At 51.5% G+C, this 19,103-nt stretch overlaps 1 protein-coding gene across 8 annotated transcripts in view; it reads right to left on the minus strand.

The window, feature by feature from the left end:
• The window catches only part of PPP6R2 (protein phosphatase 6 regulatory subunit 2), an 83,640-nt gene that overhangs the window by 6,748 nt on the left and 57,789 nt on the right, over window positions 1-19,103 (minus strand). For 7 of the 8 annotated variants that reach the window (XM_076006884.1, XM_012789537.3, XM_076006885.1 and 4 more), the window contains 12 exons: window positions 18,689-18,754; window positions 16,876-16,988; window positions 16,480-16,593; window positions 13,956-14,082; window positions 12,586-12,738; window positions 6,246-6,455; window positions 4,715-4,779; window positions 3,648-3,763; window positions 1,416-1,501; window positions 789-869; window positions 282-379; window positions 20-77 (listed from right to left, as the gene is read on the minus strand). In XM_076006884.1, coding sequence (XP_075862999.1) covers window positions 20-77; window positions 282-379; window positions 789-869; window positions 1,416-1,501; window positions 3,648-3,763; window positions 4,715-4,779; window positions 6,246-6,455; window positions 12,586-12,738; window positions 13,956-14,082; window positions 16,480-16,593; window positions 16,876-16,988; window positions 18,689-18,754 — 1,287 coding nt within the window. The remainder of the gene's footprint in view (window positions 1-19; window positions 78-281; window positions 380-788; window positions 870-1,415; window positions 1,502-3,647; window positions 3,764-4,714; window positions 4,780-6,245; window positions 6,456-12,585; window positions 12,739-13,955; window positions 14,083-16,479; window positions 16,594-16,875; window positions 16,989-18,688; window positions 18,755-19,103) is intronic. The other variant, XM_012789540.3, reaches the window with a different exon arrangement.

A 19,103-nucleotide genomic window follows, 5' to 3' on the forward strand; every position in this document is an offset into this window, starting at 1 on the left:
GCAGGCCCTGCTCACTCACACTGTCCTCTTCGGCATCGATGTTGAAGTTAATCTCCGCGATCCTGTCAAACGGGGCACTGCAAGAGCAAGGGAGCCGACCCTTAGTGCCTCCTCTGCCAGCGCTGGTCCCATGGGCTTGGCGCCCTCGAGTGGCCAGGGAACATTTGCTGTCTCCTGGGGGACACCAGGCTGCATTCCTGGCAAGACCACAGGGAGCAGGCAGAGAGGAGAGGGGAAGCTGGCCTGCGTCTGAGGCCAGAGGGACATGTGAGCAGACTCACTTGATGTTGTCGTCTTGGTCTGCAAACTCCTCGTCGTTGAAGCCAAACTGATCCACGAAGTTGGCCGTCATCTGCTGGATCTGGTACTCTGAGAAAGCCTGGCAGGGAAGGCATCTGTCACAGAGCAGGCCTCAGACCCTGGGCCATTCTGTGGGACCAGAATCTCTCTGGCTGTTCAGGAGTTTCTCTTCTAGCAAACGTGGGCACTAAATTCTGTCTGTTGAGAGCTCAGGATTCCATCAAAACTTAGGCTGCACGTTCACCATGGTCACGTCGGAAATAGCGCCTCACTGGCTCTACATTTCAAGTGTGGTCTCACCAAAGTGAAGTGACTTCGGAGCTCTCCCCCCAGACCCCCTCTCCCCTACATATGCTTGGGGATGAGCCACCTCTCCCCTTTGCTAGTGAGATCCCAGTGGCGACACGTCTAGAGGACTAACAGCTAGCAAGCGCACACAGGCGCTGGGAAGGGCCCGGCAGGGTGCAGAGTGCCGGCCACACCCTCACCTGCTGAAGGGACAGCTCGTTAGGGAAAGCACCCTCAATGTCCTCGTCCTCACTTGAGGAGTGAAGGTGGTGAGTGCTCACCTAAAACACAGGCCAGATGGGGTGGGAGTGTGAGCCAGCCCAGCAACCCAGACCCCGTCCAACCCAGAGCCCCAGATCCCGTCCAGTCCAGTGCCCCAAGGACCCTGCCCAGCCTAGCACTTGTCAGACCTCTGGGCCTGGGAGGCCATGCCGTAAGGAGGTGCCCAGGTGAGGCTGAGGCCCCATGATAGCCCAATCCCCTGCTGCAGGTGGCACATGTGGCCTCAGGCAAAAGGAGACCTCTACCAATAAGCTACAGCTGCTGGCGTGGGAGGGAAGGGACCCAGGGGTCACAGCAGCTCTGCAGAGGTCCTCAGGGAGCCAGCCCTGCTGTAACACAGGACAGGGTCTGTGCTGTGGACACCAGGCAGAGGCTGCACCGCATGCTTGTAGGACGCCCACGTGCTAGGACCACAGGCAGGACCGTGGCTCAGGTGCTGTGCTGCCTCACGCCTCCCTTGGCCTGAGCGCAGGGCAGAGGCAGGAACATCTGCCTGTGTCCTCACACTGCGCCACACGCCTCAGGAGCAGCCTGTGCCTCCTCACCAGGTCCACAGTGTTCCTGCGGTTGGTCTCAGTCAGCGTCTCCTCCACAAAGCTCTCCCAGCGGCCACGGCAATCCGCAGGGAGCCCTGCAAGGGAAGTGCTGCCCGGTAAGCCCTTGGGAGCTCCGTGCAGGTGGCACAGGACACCCAGGAGCTCCGGCAGGTGCATCCTGGTCCTGGGAGGGTGGGGCAGTGCTGCCATGGTCAGCCCATCTGAGGGGCAAAGCAGGGGCTTGCTGGATGGGAAGGGTTGTACAGGCCTTGGGGCCATAGTAAGGGTGGAGTACAGCAACGCTGAGCAGGGCTTCGGAGACCTCAGTGGGCATCAGAGTTCTCAGTGTGCTGGTGTGTAAGCCCCTGAGCAACTCCCATAAACACAGAAACTGGAACAGAGGCTGAGACAGCATCCCAACTTCCTTCTACATCCCCGCTCACAGGCATTCTGCAGGGGAGCGCTTGCGCGTGTGTGTGTGTGCATGAGGTCTATCTATCTGTGGGGGGATGTCACAGCCCCAGAAAGATTCATGATCTGGAAATGGTGTAGGATTAAAGAGCTTCCTGCGTTCGTCTCATCTCCCCAAACTGCCCTCATCTGGGGGAGCCTTCTCTGGCCCAGCCTCTACCCCACATACTGTGCCCCTCTAGTGGCACAGGGACCTCCTCCTGCCACACTTTCGAAGCCACCCTGGCCCACGCACCCTCCTCACGTGCGACAATGGGCCAAAGGCTTAATCTCACCAGGGCTATAGAGCGTGACCAAGGAGATCCCCTCCCTATTGTCCTGGGACAGACCCAAAGCAGGGACTTGATGGATGGGAAGGAGAACCGCCCAGAGCTTCCCCACTTACTACCTGCCCAGGGGACCTAAACAGGAGAGGGCCATCGCCAAGACCACCCTCAGGGACAAGGTGGCCAATCAGGCAGGGCCATGGGCCAGCACCTACCTCTGCCCTCTGGCCCGCACTCACCCAACCCACTATGCTGTGGTCTTCTCAACATGATGTGGAGCAGATCCCAGCACGTTCCCAAGAGGCCTGTGCCTGCCTCAGGCTCACAAGCACCCGAGGTCTGGCCCTGATGCCAAACAGGCACCCCTGCACCAGCCAGGCCACCTTCTGACATCCCTGTGGGGCTGTAGCCCCAGATTGAGGGCCAGGCCCCCCGGACAGACTCACTTGTTGAACATTCACTGAGTACAAGCATCCATCTCACCGAGGCCCAGCCCTGTGTGAGGTGGGGGCAGACTGTCCTGGATGTGACAGTAGACATGACTGCCACCCACCAGCAAACCTGGGGTCCTAACAACAAAGTCCTCGCCCATCTGTGCATACACCAATTCCTGGGGATCTCTGAGTCCACCTGCCCATCCACTCTGACCACACCTCAAGGGGCCTGGGCACACCCTACTCAGGGTTGCAGGGTGTCTTCCTCCTCCCCAGTGAGGCCACACAGGCCCATCTGAGCCACCTGCCTCCCCCACTCAACCCCTCCTCTGCTCAGCCCCTGCACTCAGGACAGAAGACAAGGACATGGCCACAGAGCTAGACTGTGTGTGCAGGACATGAGAGTGCCAGGAAGGAGTGGGCAGTGGAGGGTGCCTGGGGTGGCGGGTACCATGGGCAGAGAGCGGGGTGGTGCCCAGACAGAGGAGGGGCCACACAGGCTGCACGGAGCTGCTCTGCTGAGGGCTCAGCACAGGACTGCCCATCCCCAACAGGGCTTGGGCTGCTGTGGGCCTGTCCCTACCACCTGCTCTCAGGAAACAGGACGCAACCTTCTCTCCTGGCTCCCCTGAGACTCGTGCTAGGAGGGCTCCCAAAACCACCTGAGCTCAGCGTAAAGCTGGAATGCAGACGAGGACTGCCACACTTAGGCAGCACTCTGGGTGGCCCGTAAGCTGCAGGAGAGCCTGGCATGCTCATGGCTTCTGGGCGCCAGCCATGAACTGTCCCCCGACAGCGCCTAGGTCTCCTGTGTCACCTACTCAGATGCCTGACAAGGTCTCCACAGGTCTTCCCCACAGAACTGACACACCAGACCTGGCCCACCCTGGGCAGGGATCCAACGTGGGAGGGGGAGGACACAAGGGAGGCTGCAGGGTCCGTCAAGTGGTGCCGTCGTTGCCTGCAGGGGGCAGGGGCCAGAGGGCAGCATCTGGCAGTGGCACTTCAGATGCAGCTCCAGTCAGGGCCCCTGCACCTGCTGCAGAGGGGTGACCAGGGAAGGGGCTTACCTCGGATGATCTCTCGGATGTGGGTCTGCACGGGGCCACGCTCCAGGTTCTGCACCACTGCGTTGGCGATCCTCGTGAGGTGGCCCATGTTCCCACGCCGCATGCCACCTGCGGCCCTGAAAGCAACAGGCACCATCAGAGCGGCCACACGGCCTTCCCAGACCAGGGGCGGGGAGAGCTGCCCAATCAGGCCCTCAGGTTGGTCTCCAGAGTATCCGCCTGGCCCTGCTCACAGGACACTCTCATCTGGAAAGCACCTGCCACGTGCAGCAGGTTCATCAATCTCCTATCAAGAGGTGCTCATGAAACAGACACTGCTCTCAGCCCACTGTACACATGGGAAAACTGAGGCATAAAGACTGTGGTGGGGCCCACATGGAGCAGGAACTGAGCCCAGGATTGTCAGCTGCGAAGTTCAGGCCCAGCACGCGGCCGGACAGGGCGTGGCCTCCACACCCCTAGGCCAAATCAGCTTCTCCTTGCCCTATAGGAGGACCCAGGGCTGCGTCCACACTGTATTGGACCCCTGTAGCAGGACAGCAAATGGGCGGGGACAGCCTTGGGCCCTGGCACAGGACAATGAGCAGGACATGCTTCCTGACTCGAGGGAACATTCAGTTAACCAGAAGACATGGAAGAATTAAAATAAAGACACATCCCTGAGTGCAAGTACCGAAAGAGGGCACCCCAAGTTCTTGGGGAAGAGGAAGATGGGCGTGGGAACACGCGTGGGCAAAGCCCAGGCAAGGCGGTTGGACCGGGTCCAGAGCAGACTCCGGGAAGGGGCTGCCCCTGGCCCCAGTGCAGGCCTGCCCATACCTTGGCCTGCCCTTGTCAACTCCCTGTGTCCTTCCTGGGCAGCATTCATAGCTGTGTGCCCAGCAGCAGGGCCCCCTTCCATGGCAGCCCCGGGACACAGGGCTGTGCTGCACACCTGACGCCCACACTGAGCCTGGAGTTACATGTGTAGTGTCACCAGTGGCCTGGTGAGGGGCAGCTCTGCATCCCTGACTGGCCAGGCCCGGGTCCCTCAGAGGCGCACACCTCAGTGTCCAGGCAGCTCTTACTGTGTGTGGTCGTTGGCTTCCCAGGCCTCCAGGATCCTCTGTACCAGGCAGCACTTCTGGAACAGCTGTGGGGTGGGCGGCGTGAGTCGGGGTCTGCAAGGCTGCACCCCACCCCCCGGACTGAGCAGGGCCAGCAGCCACCAGGTCTGAGTGGACCCTGCAGGCAGCGAGGAAGTCAGCACCAGGGACCCTGTGGGCTGCGACACATGTACAGCCTCCCAACCCAGAGGGGAGGGGCTGCCAGGGCCCCAAATGCTCAGCTGCTGAGCGCCCTAAAAACAGCATGCCTCGCTCTCCTCCGCCTCCTGGACACCCCCGGCCCCTCTGGCCATCCTCCCACCTCCCTCCTCAGTGCCCAGAAGGAAGAAGAGCTGAGGCCCTCAGCAATTTTCTCACTTCCAAGCCCTGACACAGACTGTTTCTTGTGCCCAGGACGTTTATTTTGGACCCCAACTCACACCCTTATGTACCCACAGCCTATCTGGGTGAGGGTCCCTCGCTGGCCTGTTGGGCCCCTGCACAGCCCCTCTCTACCACGTGGCTCTCACCAACCCCACATTGCCAGCTGTGGGCCAGACTGGACCTGTCTCCTCCAGTACTGAACCCTACCAGGCCTGCACACAGCAGGCACCAGGACACCTGTCCTGGGCGGGCAGAGTGGAACCTGCAAGTCCACTCCAGCCCTGATGTCTATGAGGCCTCTGCCCAGATGTCTGGGGAGCCCCTTTCTAAGCCTCTTCCCTCCTCTCAGCTGCGCCGCTTGGTCCAGGCCACGCCCTGCCACCTCTATCCTTCCAGGCCAGTGGCCTCAAATGGCATCCGAGCCCTATATGTGCTCATGGCACCAAGCTGCCCCTTTCCTTCCTTCCCTGAGGATACTCAGAAAGGCCTGCTCTCTACCAGGTGTGACGATGCAGAAGCCAGGGTAGGAGTGAGACATGGATGTGGACACCAGGCACTGTGCACGGCCCCAGGAAGAGAAGGCTGTGAGCACATGACTGCATGGCCTTCCCAGGGGACAGAGAGAGGAGTGTCATGGAGAAGGTGAAGGCATCTAGTTTTTAAAAGGTCCAAATCCCCAGAAAGTTTTATCATTACAATTGGACACATTTTCTCTCTTTCTCCTGCTTTTTCCCTCTTGGTCTGGTTTAACAGTGAGCTGCAGACACGGTGGGGATACCCCAGCACAGCCCTGGAAGGAGGGGCACGCTGGGGGCAGCGTCCAGGTGACTCTTCCCCATTCAAGGGTGGCAGCCAACAATAGGCAACACCAGCCTGGTACAGACGCTGCTTCACCACCCCTCCCCTGCCGCTGGCTCTGTGACCTGGCAGACCTGGGTGTTTGTCTGTGACTGGGCATCCTTGGGGGGTGAAAGGAGAGCGGCACCTCCCCCACAGGAGGGTCACAGGCCACACACAAGGCGCTGGCAGTGTTGGCTGCAGAACGCCCACAATCGACGCTGACATCAGCATGGTTGGATAGGCTCAGGCTGCAGGGGGAAGTGTCACAGGGATGGTGGCTTAGACTTACGTGGGTCACCATCATGTTCTCAGGGAGACCAGCGGCAGGCTGAGGGGTTTCCAGGTTCCCGTTCAAGTTCCCAGGCAGAGGCTCCACCTTGCTCTCGGATCCACTGGCATCTGCTCTCTCTTCCCGGGCGGCATGGGAGAGAATGGCGGCTATGCATAGTTCCACTTGGAAGTGCAAAAAGTTATTCCAGGTATACTTAAAAAACAAGTCCTGGGTAAACAGAGGGCAGAAGAGAGTTCTTAGATTGGTTTTCTCCTAACAGCTAAATCACAAACATGAAGGGAAGCCATTCCCAGATATACCCTAACTTCTTACCTGTCCAGTCTTAGGCGGCAAGGAAACTGCTCTAGGATGGTTCCTTGTGACCCACTGCTCCACCAGGCAGCTTTTTCAAAGAGTCATCCACTCTTTGATCCCCTGCCTGCTGGTTTCTGTCCCGTTAATCTCTGCCCTTATCTGAATAACAGTCTCTCCGCTTTCTGTGGGTTTATTCTATTGTCCTTAGATGAAAGTTTAACTCATTAATTTTTAGCTTTCCTTCTTTTCCAGTCTGTTTTTGTGTGTGCATGTGTGTTTTGAGACACAGTCTCACTCTGTTGCCCAGGATAAAGTACAGTGGTATTAGCTCACAGCAACCTCAAACTCCTGGGCTCAAGTGATCCTCCTGCCTTCACTTCCCAAGTAGCTGGGACTACAGGCATGCGCCACTGAGCCCAGCCTTCCAGTCTATTTTCTAAAGGCTATATATTTTCTTGTATAAAACCCACTTTACATTCTACACATTTTGCTATATGGCATTTTTATTTTTCTTCAGTTTTAAGTATTTGAAGATTTCCTTTATGATTTTGTCTCTGACCCATGAGTTACTAGAAGTGTGTTAAACTCTCAGGCACACAGGAATCCATCCAGAGTGAGCAGACAAAGTGTGAGCCCAAATCCAGGCAAGACAGGCTGAAGCCCAGAGGAGGTTCTCGCCATCTCGGGACTTGCCGGAAGACAGAGGCAGCTGAATGAGGACAAACTACTGCCCTGTCTCCCACACAGCCTTTTCCAGCCCAGGACACTGAGGGGACAAGGGCCACCTCACACATACCAGGGGCCATAGCAGCCTATGTCCCAGACCCTCTGCTGCCCACATAGAGAGGGGACATGCTGGGGGGACAGGGATGGAGAGCATACTCCACACCCAGATATGAGTTTGGGTCCCTCTTTTACACCAGGAAGTGGGGAGCTGGAGAAAGGCAGGAAGCCCATCTGTTTGACATACTCCTGAATTCAGACTGAATTCAGCACCATATTAAAAGAACTGCATACTATGACAAAGTAGGGTTCAATCCTGGAATGGAAGGATAGTTCAACAAATGAAAATCAATCAGGGTAATACACTACATTAACAGAATGAAGGACAAAAGCCAAATGAGCATTTCAAGTCATACAAAAAAAGGCATTTAAAAAAGCCGGGCATGGTGGCTCACGCCTGTAATCCTAGCTCTCTGGGAGGCTGAGGCAGGCAGATTGCTCGAGGTCAGGAGTTTGAAACCAGCCTGAGCAAGAGCGAGACCCCATCTCTATTATAAATAGAAAGAAATTAATTGGCTAACTAACATATCTAGAAAAAAAATTAGCCAGGCATGGTGGAGCATGCCTGTAGTCCCAGCTATTCGGGAGGCTGAGGCAGAAGGATTGCTTGAGCCCAGGAGTTTGAGGTTGCTGTGAGCTAGGCTGATGCCACGGCACTCACTCTAGCCTGGGCAACAGAGTGAGACTCTGTCTCAAAAAAAAACAAAACAGTTCCACATACTTTCTTGACAAAAATAATCAATAACTTGGAATAGAAGGAACCTTCCTCAACATGATAAAGGCATCTACAAAAAGCCCACACCTCATAACATATTCACTGTTGAAAGACTAAAAGCTCTTCCTCTAAGATCAGTAACAAGGGAAGGAGGCCCACTCTCACCTCCTCCATTCAACAAGTTCTAGAAGGCCTAGCCAAAGCAATTAGGCAAGAAAAAGAAATAAAAGGCATTCAAATTGGAAAGGAAAAAGTAAGTTATCTCTGTTCCCAAAATATATGGAACATTCTAAAGATTCCACATAAACTGTTAAGAGCTAATAAATGAATTCAGCAAAGATGTACCATACATAATTAATACAAAAAAATCAGTTGCATTTCTATATACTAGCAATTAACAGTCCAAAAAGGAAATTAAATAATTTTATATATGATAGCACCCAAAAGAATAAAATACTTAAGAATAAGTTAAACTAAAGAGGTAAAAGACTTATACAATGAAAACTGTAAGACACTGGTGAAACAATTTAAAGATTTATTTAAATAAATAGGAAAACACCTATGTTCAGAGATTGAAGACATAATATTGTTGAGACAATATTACCCAAAGTGATCTACAAATTCAATGCAACCTCTATCTCAACAGCATTTTTTTTTTTTGCAGAAATGAAAAAACCCATTCTAAAATTCATATGGAATCTCAAGGGATCCTGAATAGCCAAAATAATTTTGAAAAAGGAGAACAAAGTTGGAGAACTCACACTTCCTACTTTCAAACTTTCATTACTGTACAAAGCTACAGTAATCAAAACAGTGCAGTACTAACATAAGGATAGATATACAGACCAAAGGAATATAATAGCCCCAAAATAATCCTTCACATATATAGGTCGACTGATTTTCAATAAGGGTGCCAAGACCACTCAATGGGGAAAGGACAGTCTTTTAAACAAGTAGGCAGGGAAAACTGATTATCCACATAGCAATACTAAAGTTGAACCCTACATTACACCATGAACAAAAATTAACTCAAAGTAGATCAAAGACCTAAACATAAGAGCTAAACTATAAAACCTTTTGAAGAAAACACACAGGAAAAGCTTCATGACATTGGATTAGGCAATGATTTCTTATATATGAGACCAAAAGCATAAGCAATAAAAAAAAAAAAAGTAACTGCATTTCATCAAAATTAAAACTTTTGTGTGTCAAAGGTCACTATTGGCTGAGTGCAGTGGCTCACGCCTGTAATCCCAGCACTTTGGGAGACTGAGGCTGGAGGATTACTTGAGGCCAGGAGTTTGAGACCAGCCCGGACAACAGAGTGAGACCCCGGCTCTATAAAAGATTTTAAAAATCTGCCAGGCGTGGTAGCATGTGCTTGGAGTCCCAGCTATTCGAGAGGCTGAGGCAGGAGGATCAGTTGAGCCTGGGAGTTCAAGGCTACAGTGGGCTATGATTGTGCCACTGCACTCTAGACTGGGCAACGGAATGAAACCTTGTCTCTTAAAAAAAAAAAGGTTACTATCAAGAGTAAAAATATAACCCAAAGAAAGGAAGAAAATATTTGAAAATCATATATCTGATAAATGATTAATATCCAGAATATATAAAGAACTCCTACAACTCAAACAAAAAATAAACCGCTCAACTCAAAAATGGGCAAAGGACTTGAATAGACATTTCTCCAAAGAAGATATACAGATGGCCAACAAACACATGAAAAGATGCTCAACACATCACTAATCATTAGGGAAATACAAATCAAAGGCAGCATGAGATACCACCCCCCACACATAGGATGGCTTGTATCAAAAGAAGGAAAACAACAAGCGTTGGTGAGGGTGTGGAGAAGACAAACTCCTCGATGGTAGGAATGTAAAATGGTGCACTCTCTATGGAAAATAGTTTGGTAGTTCCTTAAAAAGTAAACCACAGGGCCGGGTACGGTGGCTTACGCCTGTAATCCTAGCTCTCTGGGAGGCCTAGGCAGGTGGATCGTTTGAGCTCAGGAGTTCGAAACCAACCTGAGCAAGAGCGAGACCCTGTCTCTACTATAAATAGAAAGAAATTAATTGGCCAACTAATATATATAGAAAAAATAGCCGGGCATGATGGTGCATGCCTATAGTCCCAGCTACTTGGGAGGCTGAGGCAGGAGGATCGCTTGAGCTCAGGAGTTTGAGGTTGCTGTGAGCTAAGCTGATGCCATGGCACTCACTGTAGCCTGGGCAACAAAGCGAGACTCTGTCTCAAAAAAAAACAAACAAAAAAACACCGTAAACCACAGAATTGCCCTATGACTCCACAATTCCACTTCTAGGTATATATCCAAAAGTACTGAAAGCAGAGACTCAGGTATTTGTACACACAAATGCACAGCAGCATCACTCACAACAGCCAAAAGGTGGAAGCAACCCAAGTGTCCACTGATGAATGGATAAACAAAGTGCGGTCTATAACACAATACAGTAATTCAGCCTTAAAAAGGAGGGAATTTTTGACATACACTACAATACTCGGTGAGCCTTAGGGACATTATGCTAAGTGAAATAAGCCAACACACACACAAAAATACTCGGCAGGATGCTGCAGCTCACGCTATAATCCTAGCACTGTGGGAGGCCAAGGCAGGAGGACTGCTTGAGGCCAGGAATTCTAGACCAGCCTGAGCAACACAGCAAGACACCATCTCTTTAAAAAAAAAAAAAAAAAAAAAAGAGGCCGGGCGCTGTGGCTCACGCCTGTAATCCTAGCTCTTGGGAGGCCGAGGCGGGCGGATTGCTCAAGGTCAGGAGTTCAAAACCAGCCTGAGCAAGAGTGAGACCCCGTCTCTACTATAAATAGAAAGGAATTAATTGGCCAACTGATACATATATAAAAAATTAGCCGGGCATGGTGGCGCATGCCTGTAGTCCCAGCTACCCGGGAGGCTGAGGCAGAAGGATCACTCGAGCCTAGGAGTTTGAGGTTGCTGTGAGCTAGGCTGACGCCACGGCACTCACTCTAGCCTGAGCAACAAAGCGAGACTCTGTCTCAAAAAAAAAAAAAAAAAAAAAAAGAAAAAGAAAAAGAAAAATTTGCTGCCATGGTGATACATGCCTGCAGTCCCAGCTACTTAGGCTGAGATGGGAGGATTACTTGAACCTGGTAGTTTGAGGTTGCAGTGAGCTATAATGTTATCATTGCATTCTAGCCTGGGTGACAGAGTGAGACCCTATTTTGTAAAAAACAAACAAACAAAAAAAGGCAATACACTCACTGCACTGATACAAAAAACCTTGACAGCCAAATTTGGAGACAGTAGATTGGTGATTGCCATGGGCTGGAGAGCGGTAATGGGGAGTTAGTGTTTAATGGCTAGAGTTTCTGTTTCAGAATATTAAAAAGTTCTAGAAATAGATAGTTGTAATAGTTATACATGTTTGTGAATGTACTTAATGCACTGAACAGTATGCTTAAAAATGTTTAAAATGGCAAATTTTATGTAATTTTACCACAACAAATATAAAAAAAAGGAAGAGGGTACAAAAGAGAATTCTTTTGAAAAGAGGAAAAGGAAAGCAGGTCATATTTTATAATTGCTCCCCTGCTCCAGACTGGGAGTTCAGAGTCACAGCAGTGCCCAGTAACTTCCAAACGCTGAAAGAACTGAGGTGGACAGTACTTTAGGTCCAGCTCTGAGGCCGGCTCATTTTGGGACTAAGATTGCAGAGAGATTCCAGCTTCCTAGGAGCAGAGGCCCACGAGGAAGGCAGAGGATGGGGCTGTATCTGCTGGCAACACCCACTTGGGGCCATGCCCCCCATCAGCACTCTTCTCAGTGGGCAGCCTGTGCTCCCTGCAGTGGAGCTGCTGCCCACAGCCAGCACTGCCCACCAGCACTACCCACCATCCTCTTCTCAGACACCCAGAGCATCCTGCAGGCCACCGGACAGCATTTCCCACTGGCTCTGACAAGAACTGCTAGGGTGACTTTGTCTTGTGGAAGACGAAGAGCTTCTCTTTTAGTACATTTTACATTTAACAGCTACAGTGTAACTTCTATCTTGTTAAGTCAGAGTATGAGAAAGGAGACAGATGTATTAATCCATTCCCTCAAACAACAGGATCTGCCCTCTACTTTCAGGGCAATTCTTTTAGAGAAAGGGTCTTGCTCTGTCACCTGGGCTAGAGAGCTGTGGCACCATCACATCTCACTGCAGCCTCAAATTCTTGGGCTCAAGGGATCCTCCTGTCTCAACCTCTTGAATAATTGGGATTATAAGCATGAGCCACTGCACCTGACCCTTTCAGGACAATTCTACAATAGATACACTACCTCCTGTGAACCTGTGGCTAAGGCACTGTCACTCTGTGTCCCACCAGCAACCTACAGTCAAGCCTCGGAACTTGGGACTACAACCTCCTGCTAGGCAGACCTTTGTCCAAGTGCTGAGGTCCAGCTGCCTGCTCCAATGGACCCTGCTCTGCTGCCCCTGACCTGTATGCAGACCATGTGCGGCATATTCAGAGACATGGGGGCTGGCCGTGGAGCTCCCTTACCAGCAGTAAGTCCATGGTGTTGAGCCGGCAGAGCTCCTGGTTGATGTTGGGCGTGTTTGTGTGCAGCAGTGCGGCCATGAGGCGGGCACCATGCAGACGGGCGTTCCCCAAGGGCTCCTCCAGCACACCGATGGTGGTCAGGATTGCTTCTTTCTGCAAACACAGCAGGCACCACCCAGTTGGAGACTTGTGACCATGATGTCACTGCCGGCTTCTCTGAGCCCCCTGATCAAGGGCTGGGCCCCCTGTGCCTGAGCCCCCTGTGCCAACTGCTCCATTGCTCTATGACATGGGCCCAGCCTAGGGGAGAGTGGGCATGTGTGTGGGGGTCCTCAACAGAGGGTTACCTGCAAGAGGTGATGAGAGGATTGACAGGCTTAAGAAACACTCTGCCAGGCTTAAGAACCACTCAGGGACTCACAAAGAGTGGCCAGGGTAGTCCACTGTTCCCAGGAAGCCCAGGGCACTCCAGTCTGGGCCTGCCAGGCCAAAGAGCTATGCACCTTGATATATAAGATGTGTCCAGGGGTGGGGCCCGTGGGACCAGTCTGGGGGTGGCCAGACCCCACAATCGACTGTAGATGCCCACAGGGCTCTCTCTGGGGACCCAGCCTCAGGACACAGAGTTAAATTAACAAACGCCACGAGGGCTCTCTCTGGAGACCCAGCCTCAGGACACAGAGTTAAATTAACAAACGCCACGAGAACACTCTCGGGAGAGACTGGTGGTAAAGCCAGCCTCATAAGACTGGATGCAGGTATTTTCTGATCCCACAGTCAGCATAATGAGTCCGCCTTCTCATCAACTGAATGTTCCAGGCTGATGTAACAGAATCCCTGTGTCCATGAAGCTTACATACTAGTAAGGGAGGCAGACAACAAACAAGCTGGTAAGATAACTGCATTGCAGATCAGGGTGGGTGCTGAGCACCAAGGAGGGGGATGGGGTTGCGCCTGGAGAGAGGGGCTGCAGCAAAAGACTGGGCAGATAGGGTGTCGACTGCTGATGTGGAAGGTGCCTTCGTGCACATCACCCTCTTCAACATGGCCTACATACTGCCCAGAGCTCTGAGCTGAGCAAAGGGCCTCCTCTGGGAAATCTGCCCCCACCAGAGCTGAGCTTCCCTTGGCTGGGTGTCGCCAGCTTGGAGGCCAGCCCTCTGGTGACCTCAGGCTTAGCTGCCTGGGGAGGCTGCAAATGTCCCACTCCCAGGCCTCCCTTATGGAGGCAGAGATGGACATTCACAGATGGGGGGGTCACATTCATTCCACACTCTGCCTTGCCTGGGATAAACTGTGGGGGCTTCTCATGAATCATCCAATCCTATGATATCTCCAAAGGTGCTCAAAAGCCGTTTATGGCCATTTACCTTTGGCGGGTTGAGCAGGAGCTGGTGGAAGTCCTTCAGCCGTGGCTCAATGCCCTGCAGGACACTGCTGCTGACAACGTACGACCTTTCCAGTCCCTGAGAAAAGGAATCCACCAAGCCCTCTGTCCTGTGGAGAGGAGAGCAGATGGGGACGCGGCACACCCAGGCCACTACTCACTTCCTAGCCAATGTTTCAACTCATCATCTTCCAAAGAGAGCTCTTTTTAATTTTCCCAAAAGCAATCTCAACAGTGAGACGACTTAAGGCCTCCACACATGATTTGATGACTGCCAGAGAGAAAAGAACGGTACTGGGTGACATTCGAGAATGCAGAGCCAGAAGAAGTGACCTAGGCTGTGGCCCCTGGACAGGCCGTTCCTGCTCCTGCTTTGAAAATATTCACTGTTGTCCCCAGCACTCAGCTGAGAAACAGCAGACAGAACTGTCCTCATTGTCCCTTTGTCTTTTTTAAGCAAGTTTTTCTAACTGAGTTATTTGTAAAAGTAATACGTAATCATTATGAAAATTTTTAATATGCAAAAGGATAAAAAAAAACAACAGAGAAACAGCTGGCTTATCTCTATTTTCCTAATTTTTGCAGCATCTCCTCTATTACATGCAGTATTGAGCTCGGCCCTGAGAAGTGGTCCAGATTTCCCAGATTTACAAAGATAAAAAAAATCAATATTCCGGTTGCCTAACTAGAGAAAATGATTATAACGTCATAATTCTATTTTTAGGGAATAATCTAATAAATATGCATTAAGTAGTATGAGGAAGAACTGCTAATAATCTCACTACCAAGATTAAGCCAATTTCTTATCATTTTCCTATTCTTTCTTTCTTTTTAAAAAATGTACAGGTTATCAGTGTCGGGGGCTAACTGAAGGTCTAGATAGCATGCGGAAATACGAGAACTAGAGCCACCTTCAGAGAGTCCGACACTGTCCCAGCACTTGAAGGGACAGAGGAGATAGGGATGTCCTGGAGACTGCAGGGCCCATGGCATTCAGGGAGCCTGAGCCCACTGATGGAGCGTGAGGACTGGGGAGGAGGCAAGAGGGATGGTGCCCAGAGAACTGCAGTGCCCTCTCTCTGTTGCCTCCTCTCCTGGCCTCCCTTTGTCACTTGCACAGTGCCCCAAAAGTCTCATTTGCTCAGATGGTCTTGGTAGCATCCAACCCACTGTGACCTGAGAGCCAGACTAGGCCCCCTTGATCCACAGACAGTTCCAAAGACTTCCTGGAACATCTGCCTGGGGTCCTGGAGTGTCTCAAGCACCAGTATCCCACACAAACGCTAACTTTTTCACTCAAACTTGCTCCTGTTGGCTCCCATCTCTGCACCTCAGGTGCAGCTGTCACACCCAATACTGCCCCCCGCCACACTGGGACCCCTCACTGCCTTAGCCCGAGGACTGTCTCTAACTAGATGTGGCCTTCCAGGGAAAACCTCCTTGATCTGGAGGCTCCGCCCAGTAGCCTCATGTCTCATGGCCCAAATGGTACCGGGTGAGTGTCCACTTCACTCACCACACTGCACCACGCTTCCTGTCCACACACGAATCTCCCGTGCCAGACAGGGAACACTTAGAGGAGATAGGCCACATCTCAACTATCTCCTGAGCCCCATGCTGGTGATGTGGTAGGTGAACAAATGACACCTGATGCATGAGAAAGCGAGATGGGGACAGCTGCCTTCATTCAGTGCTCAGTAGACAGTATTAATCTGTATGTACATGGGGCTTAGGAGATGAAGATGACTACAACACATACGCCCGCAAGGGCCTACAGTCTGGCACAGGCAATGGATGTGTACACATCACTGTGCACCAGGGTGGAAACCTGTGGAACACTCATATGCACACACACAGAGGCCAGGAGGACTTCTCAGAAGAGGCCTTGGGGAAAGCCTGCCAACCACGCCTATTCCACACACATCTGTAAACACGCTGCAAGGCAATGGTGGGTGCCTATGGGGTGGGGTGGAACCACAGCAGACAATGAGGGTCAATGGGAACTTGGCTGCAGCCATAAGGCAGACTCTTTCTTTTCTTTTTTTTTTTTTTTGAGACAGAGTCTCAGTCTGTTGCTGGGCTAGAGTGCTGCAGTGTCAGCCTAGCTCACAGCAACCTCAAACTCCTGGGGCTCAAACGATCCTACTGCCTCAGCCTCCTGAGTGGCTGGGACTATAGGCATGCACCACCATGCATGGTTAATTTTTTCTATACATTTTTAGTTGTCAATTAATTTGTTTCTATTTTTAGTAGAGACGAGGTCTTGCTCTTGCTCAGGCTGGTCTCGAACTCCTGACCTTGAGCGATCTGCTTGCCTCAGCCTCCCAGAGTGCTAGGATTACAGGCCTGAGCCACCGTGTCCAGCCCAAGGTTGACCCTTTCACTACTTGTATAATCAAAAAGTGATGAAAAACACAAACGACATAATCCAGACTGATCATCTGCGCTGCCACATCAGTAGTGTCAAACTCTGCTTTCCTATGTTTTCCCTTATGAGTGAGACTCACCCAGCCCGTCTGGTTTCCAGCAAGGTGAGTAACACCTGAGTCCCGCTGACAAGGCAGCTCTCGGTCTGGTCTTCATCAAACATGTTCCTCAGAAGCTGCTCCACGCACTCCTGCCTGGCAGACACACAGACAGGGTGCAGGGTGGCCTCCCATCCCTGTGCAGGACCCCAGCAATGCCTCTGTTGGCCCCAGCTCTCTGGACCTGCCAGGTCTCCTCTGGAGACCCCTCCCTCGAGAAACAAGCCCCTCAAATTAACTTGGGCTCTGAACCAGGGAGCATTTCACAACCAGCTCATCAGAATCTGAAACAGAGGAGGGGGCAGCATGTCCTGGGGCTCAGAGACATCCCCTTGACTCAGGAGCAGCCCACCAGCACTGCAGCCCACCAGGACTCACGACTCCATCGTGGCGAGGAGGGGGTCTGGCTCCGCAGCCTCCTGCAGCTGACTGCCCTGGTCTCTGCCCAGCCTCACGATGTCGCAGAGAGTCTGAGACGCATTCGACTGCTTCTAAAAAGATAAAGGAAACAGAGCCCCTCAGTGGTGAGGAGAAACGCAGCAGAACCAACCTGCTGGGCACACCTGGCACAGGCTGCTCGCTTCTCTGAAGTGTCAGACTTTCTCTAAACCAGTTTCTGCAAGGTTCCAAACCAATAGCTTCATTTCAAAGAAGGCTGTGTCTGCCTTTTCCATATCAAAATGTAGATCTGGATAGATTTTTTTTTAGCTGTATTGAACCACCCTCAGGAATTCAAAATAGAGCTCATAATGGTCAAACATGGTACAACATAGATACTGCTCTCCACTCCTGGCCCAGGTTTTGACAAATAAGGAATATATAACCATGCTATTGATCCTGTATTTTATTTTATTTTATTTTATTTTATTTTATTTTATTTTATTTTATTTTATTTATTTATTTTTGAGACGTCAGCCTAGCTCATAGCAACCTCAATCTCCTGGGCTCAGGCGATCCTCCTGCCTCAGCCTCCCAAGTAGCTGGGACTACAGGCATACGCCACCATGCCTGGCTAATTTTTTCTATATACATTTTTAGTTGTCAATTAATTTCTTTCTATTTATAGTAGAGACAGGGTCTTGCTCTTGCTCAGGCTGGTCTCAAACTCTTGACCTCGAGCAATCCTCCTGCCTCGGCCTCCCAGAGTGCTAGGATTACAGGCCTGAGCCACTGCGCCCGGCCTTATGTGGCTCTTTCAGGGAAAAATTAAAGCAGCCAGGTTGGCTCTGTGGCCTTGAGCCTGCCTTTAGGATCAGGGGAGGCCAGTCAGCCACCACCACTTGTACCCAGGGCTGGGCTGCACCTTTGAGACCTGGAGATATCCAGTGACAACCTGGCCTCCTCCATCTATCTGAGGGTGCCCCAGGGGCACAGGGAACAAAGTAAAGCAGCTGGGCAGCACTGAGGACCCAGATGTGAGCCAGCACCACTGTTTATCAATGTGCAAAGGAGATTGTGTGGATATATTAATACTTATAATGCATAGAAAAAGGCGTATCCTTGGTGGGGGGGGGAAGGAAGATGGTTGAGAGAGGAAGCCCCACTGCTAGTTTCCGTGCTTCAGGGGTGGGTGGCTTCTAGGAGGCCCTGATGATCCCCTCCCAGAATTCATGCAGTTATAAACCTATCTTCTGAATGCAGGCTGCCCTAGCCACTGACATCGAAAGAGCAGGATACAGCAGAGTGGCAGCTGCCACTGCCCACATGAGCATACAAAAGACTGACACGCCAGCTGCCCTGTGAGAGGCCCATATGGTGCAGAGCTGAGGGTGGCCTTGGCCAGCAGCCCCTGAGGAGCTGAGTACAGCCAAGGAACCGTGACTGTGAAGCGGACTCTCCCTGGCTGAGCCCTGAGATGGCCACAGTCTTGTGAAAGACCCTGAGCCACTAGGCCACATCTGGATCCCTGATCCACAGAAACTGATATTGCTAAAAATAAAAAATACTTGTTGTTATAAGAAAATAAGTTTTGGGGTAATTTGTTACTCAGCCATAGATAACTAATATAGTTCTGTTAGAATTGTTTTTATAATACATACACATTACTTTTTAGTAAAAAAAAAAAAGAAATCTGAGGAAAGAAGTGACTGCCCCCTCCCTCACTTCCAGGGTCAGCAGCAGCAAGTGACCCAACAGCGCCTGGGCACGGGGCATTTGCGCACACAGGTGAGCTCGTGGGCGTCACACTCACATCCTCGTCCTGACTCGGATGGATCAATTCCACAAGTCTCTGGATGATCCTCTCTTCATCAAGCCACTGAAAGGGAAAAAAGGCCTGTCACTGTCACAGTTCACATGTAACCAAACAGAAGGGAAGTCCTTCCATACAGCAGAAATCCGCACACCCAGGCTCCTGGGAAAGAGACCGCTTGACACACCAATCTACACAGACCAGAGAGAACACAAAGGACACGTGATGCCCAAACTCTGGGAATAGCTTGAGTATAACGGAATGTCCACCTGTCCTAAGTATACACGCAAGCTCTGTCTTCCAGACATCTGTCCGAAGACCAGGGTGCAAATCAGCCTGAATGCGCTATAGCTGGGAACCCAGCTGGGCGCCAAGGCCAGACAAGGCTCTGCTGCTCCTGGGGCATCGGGGCCGT

Source organism: Microcebus murinus, chromosome 10 (assembly GCF_040939455.1).
Source record: "Microcebus murinus isolate Inina chromosome 10, M.murinus_Inina_mat1.0, whole genome shotgun sequence".
Classification (NCBI taxonomy): domain Eukaryota; kingdom Metazoa; phylum Chordata; class Mammalia; order Primates; family Cheirogaleidae; genus Microcebus; species Microcebus murinus.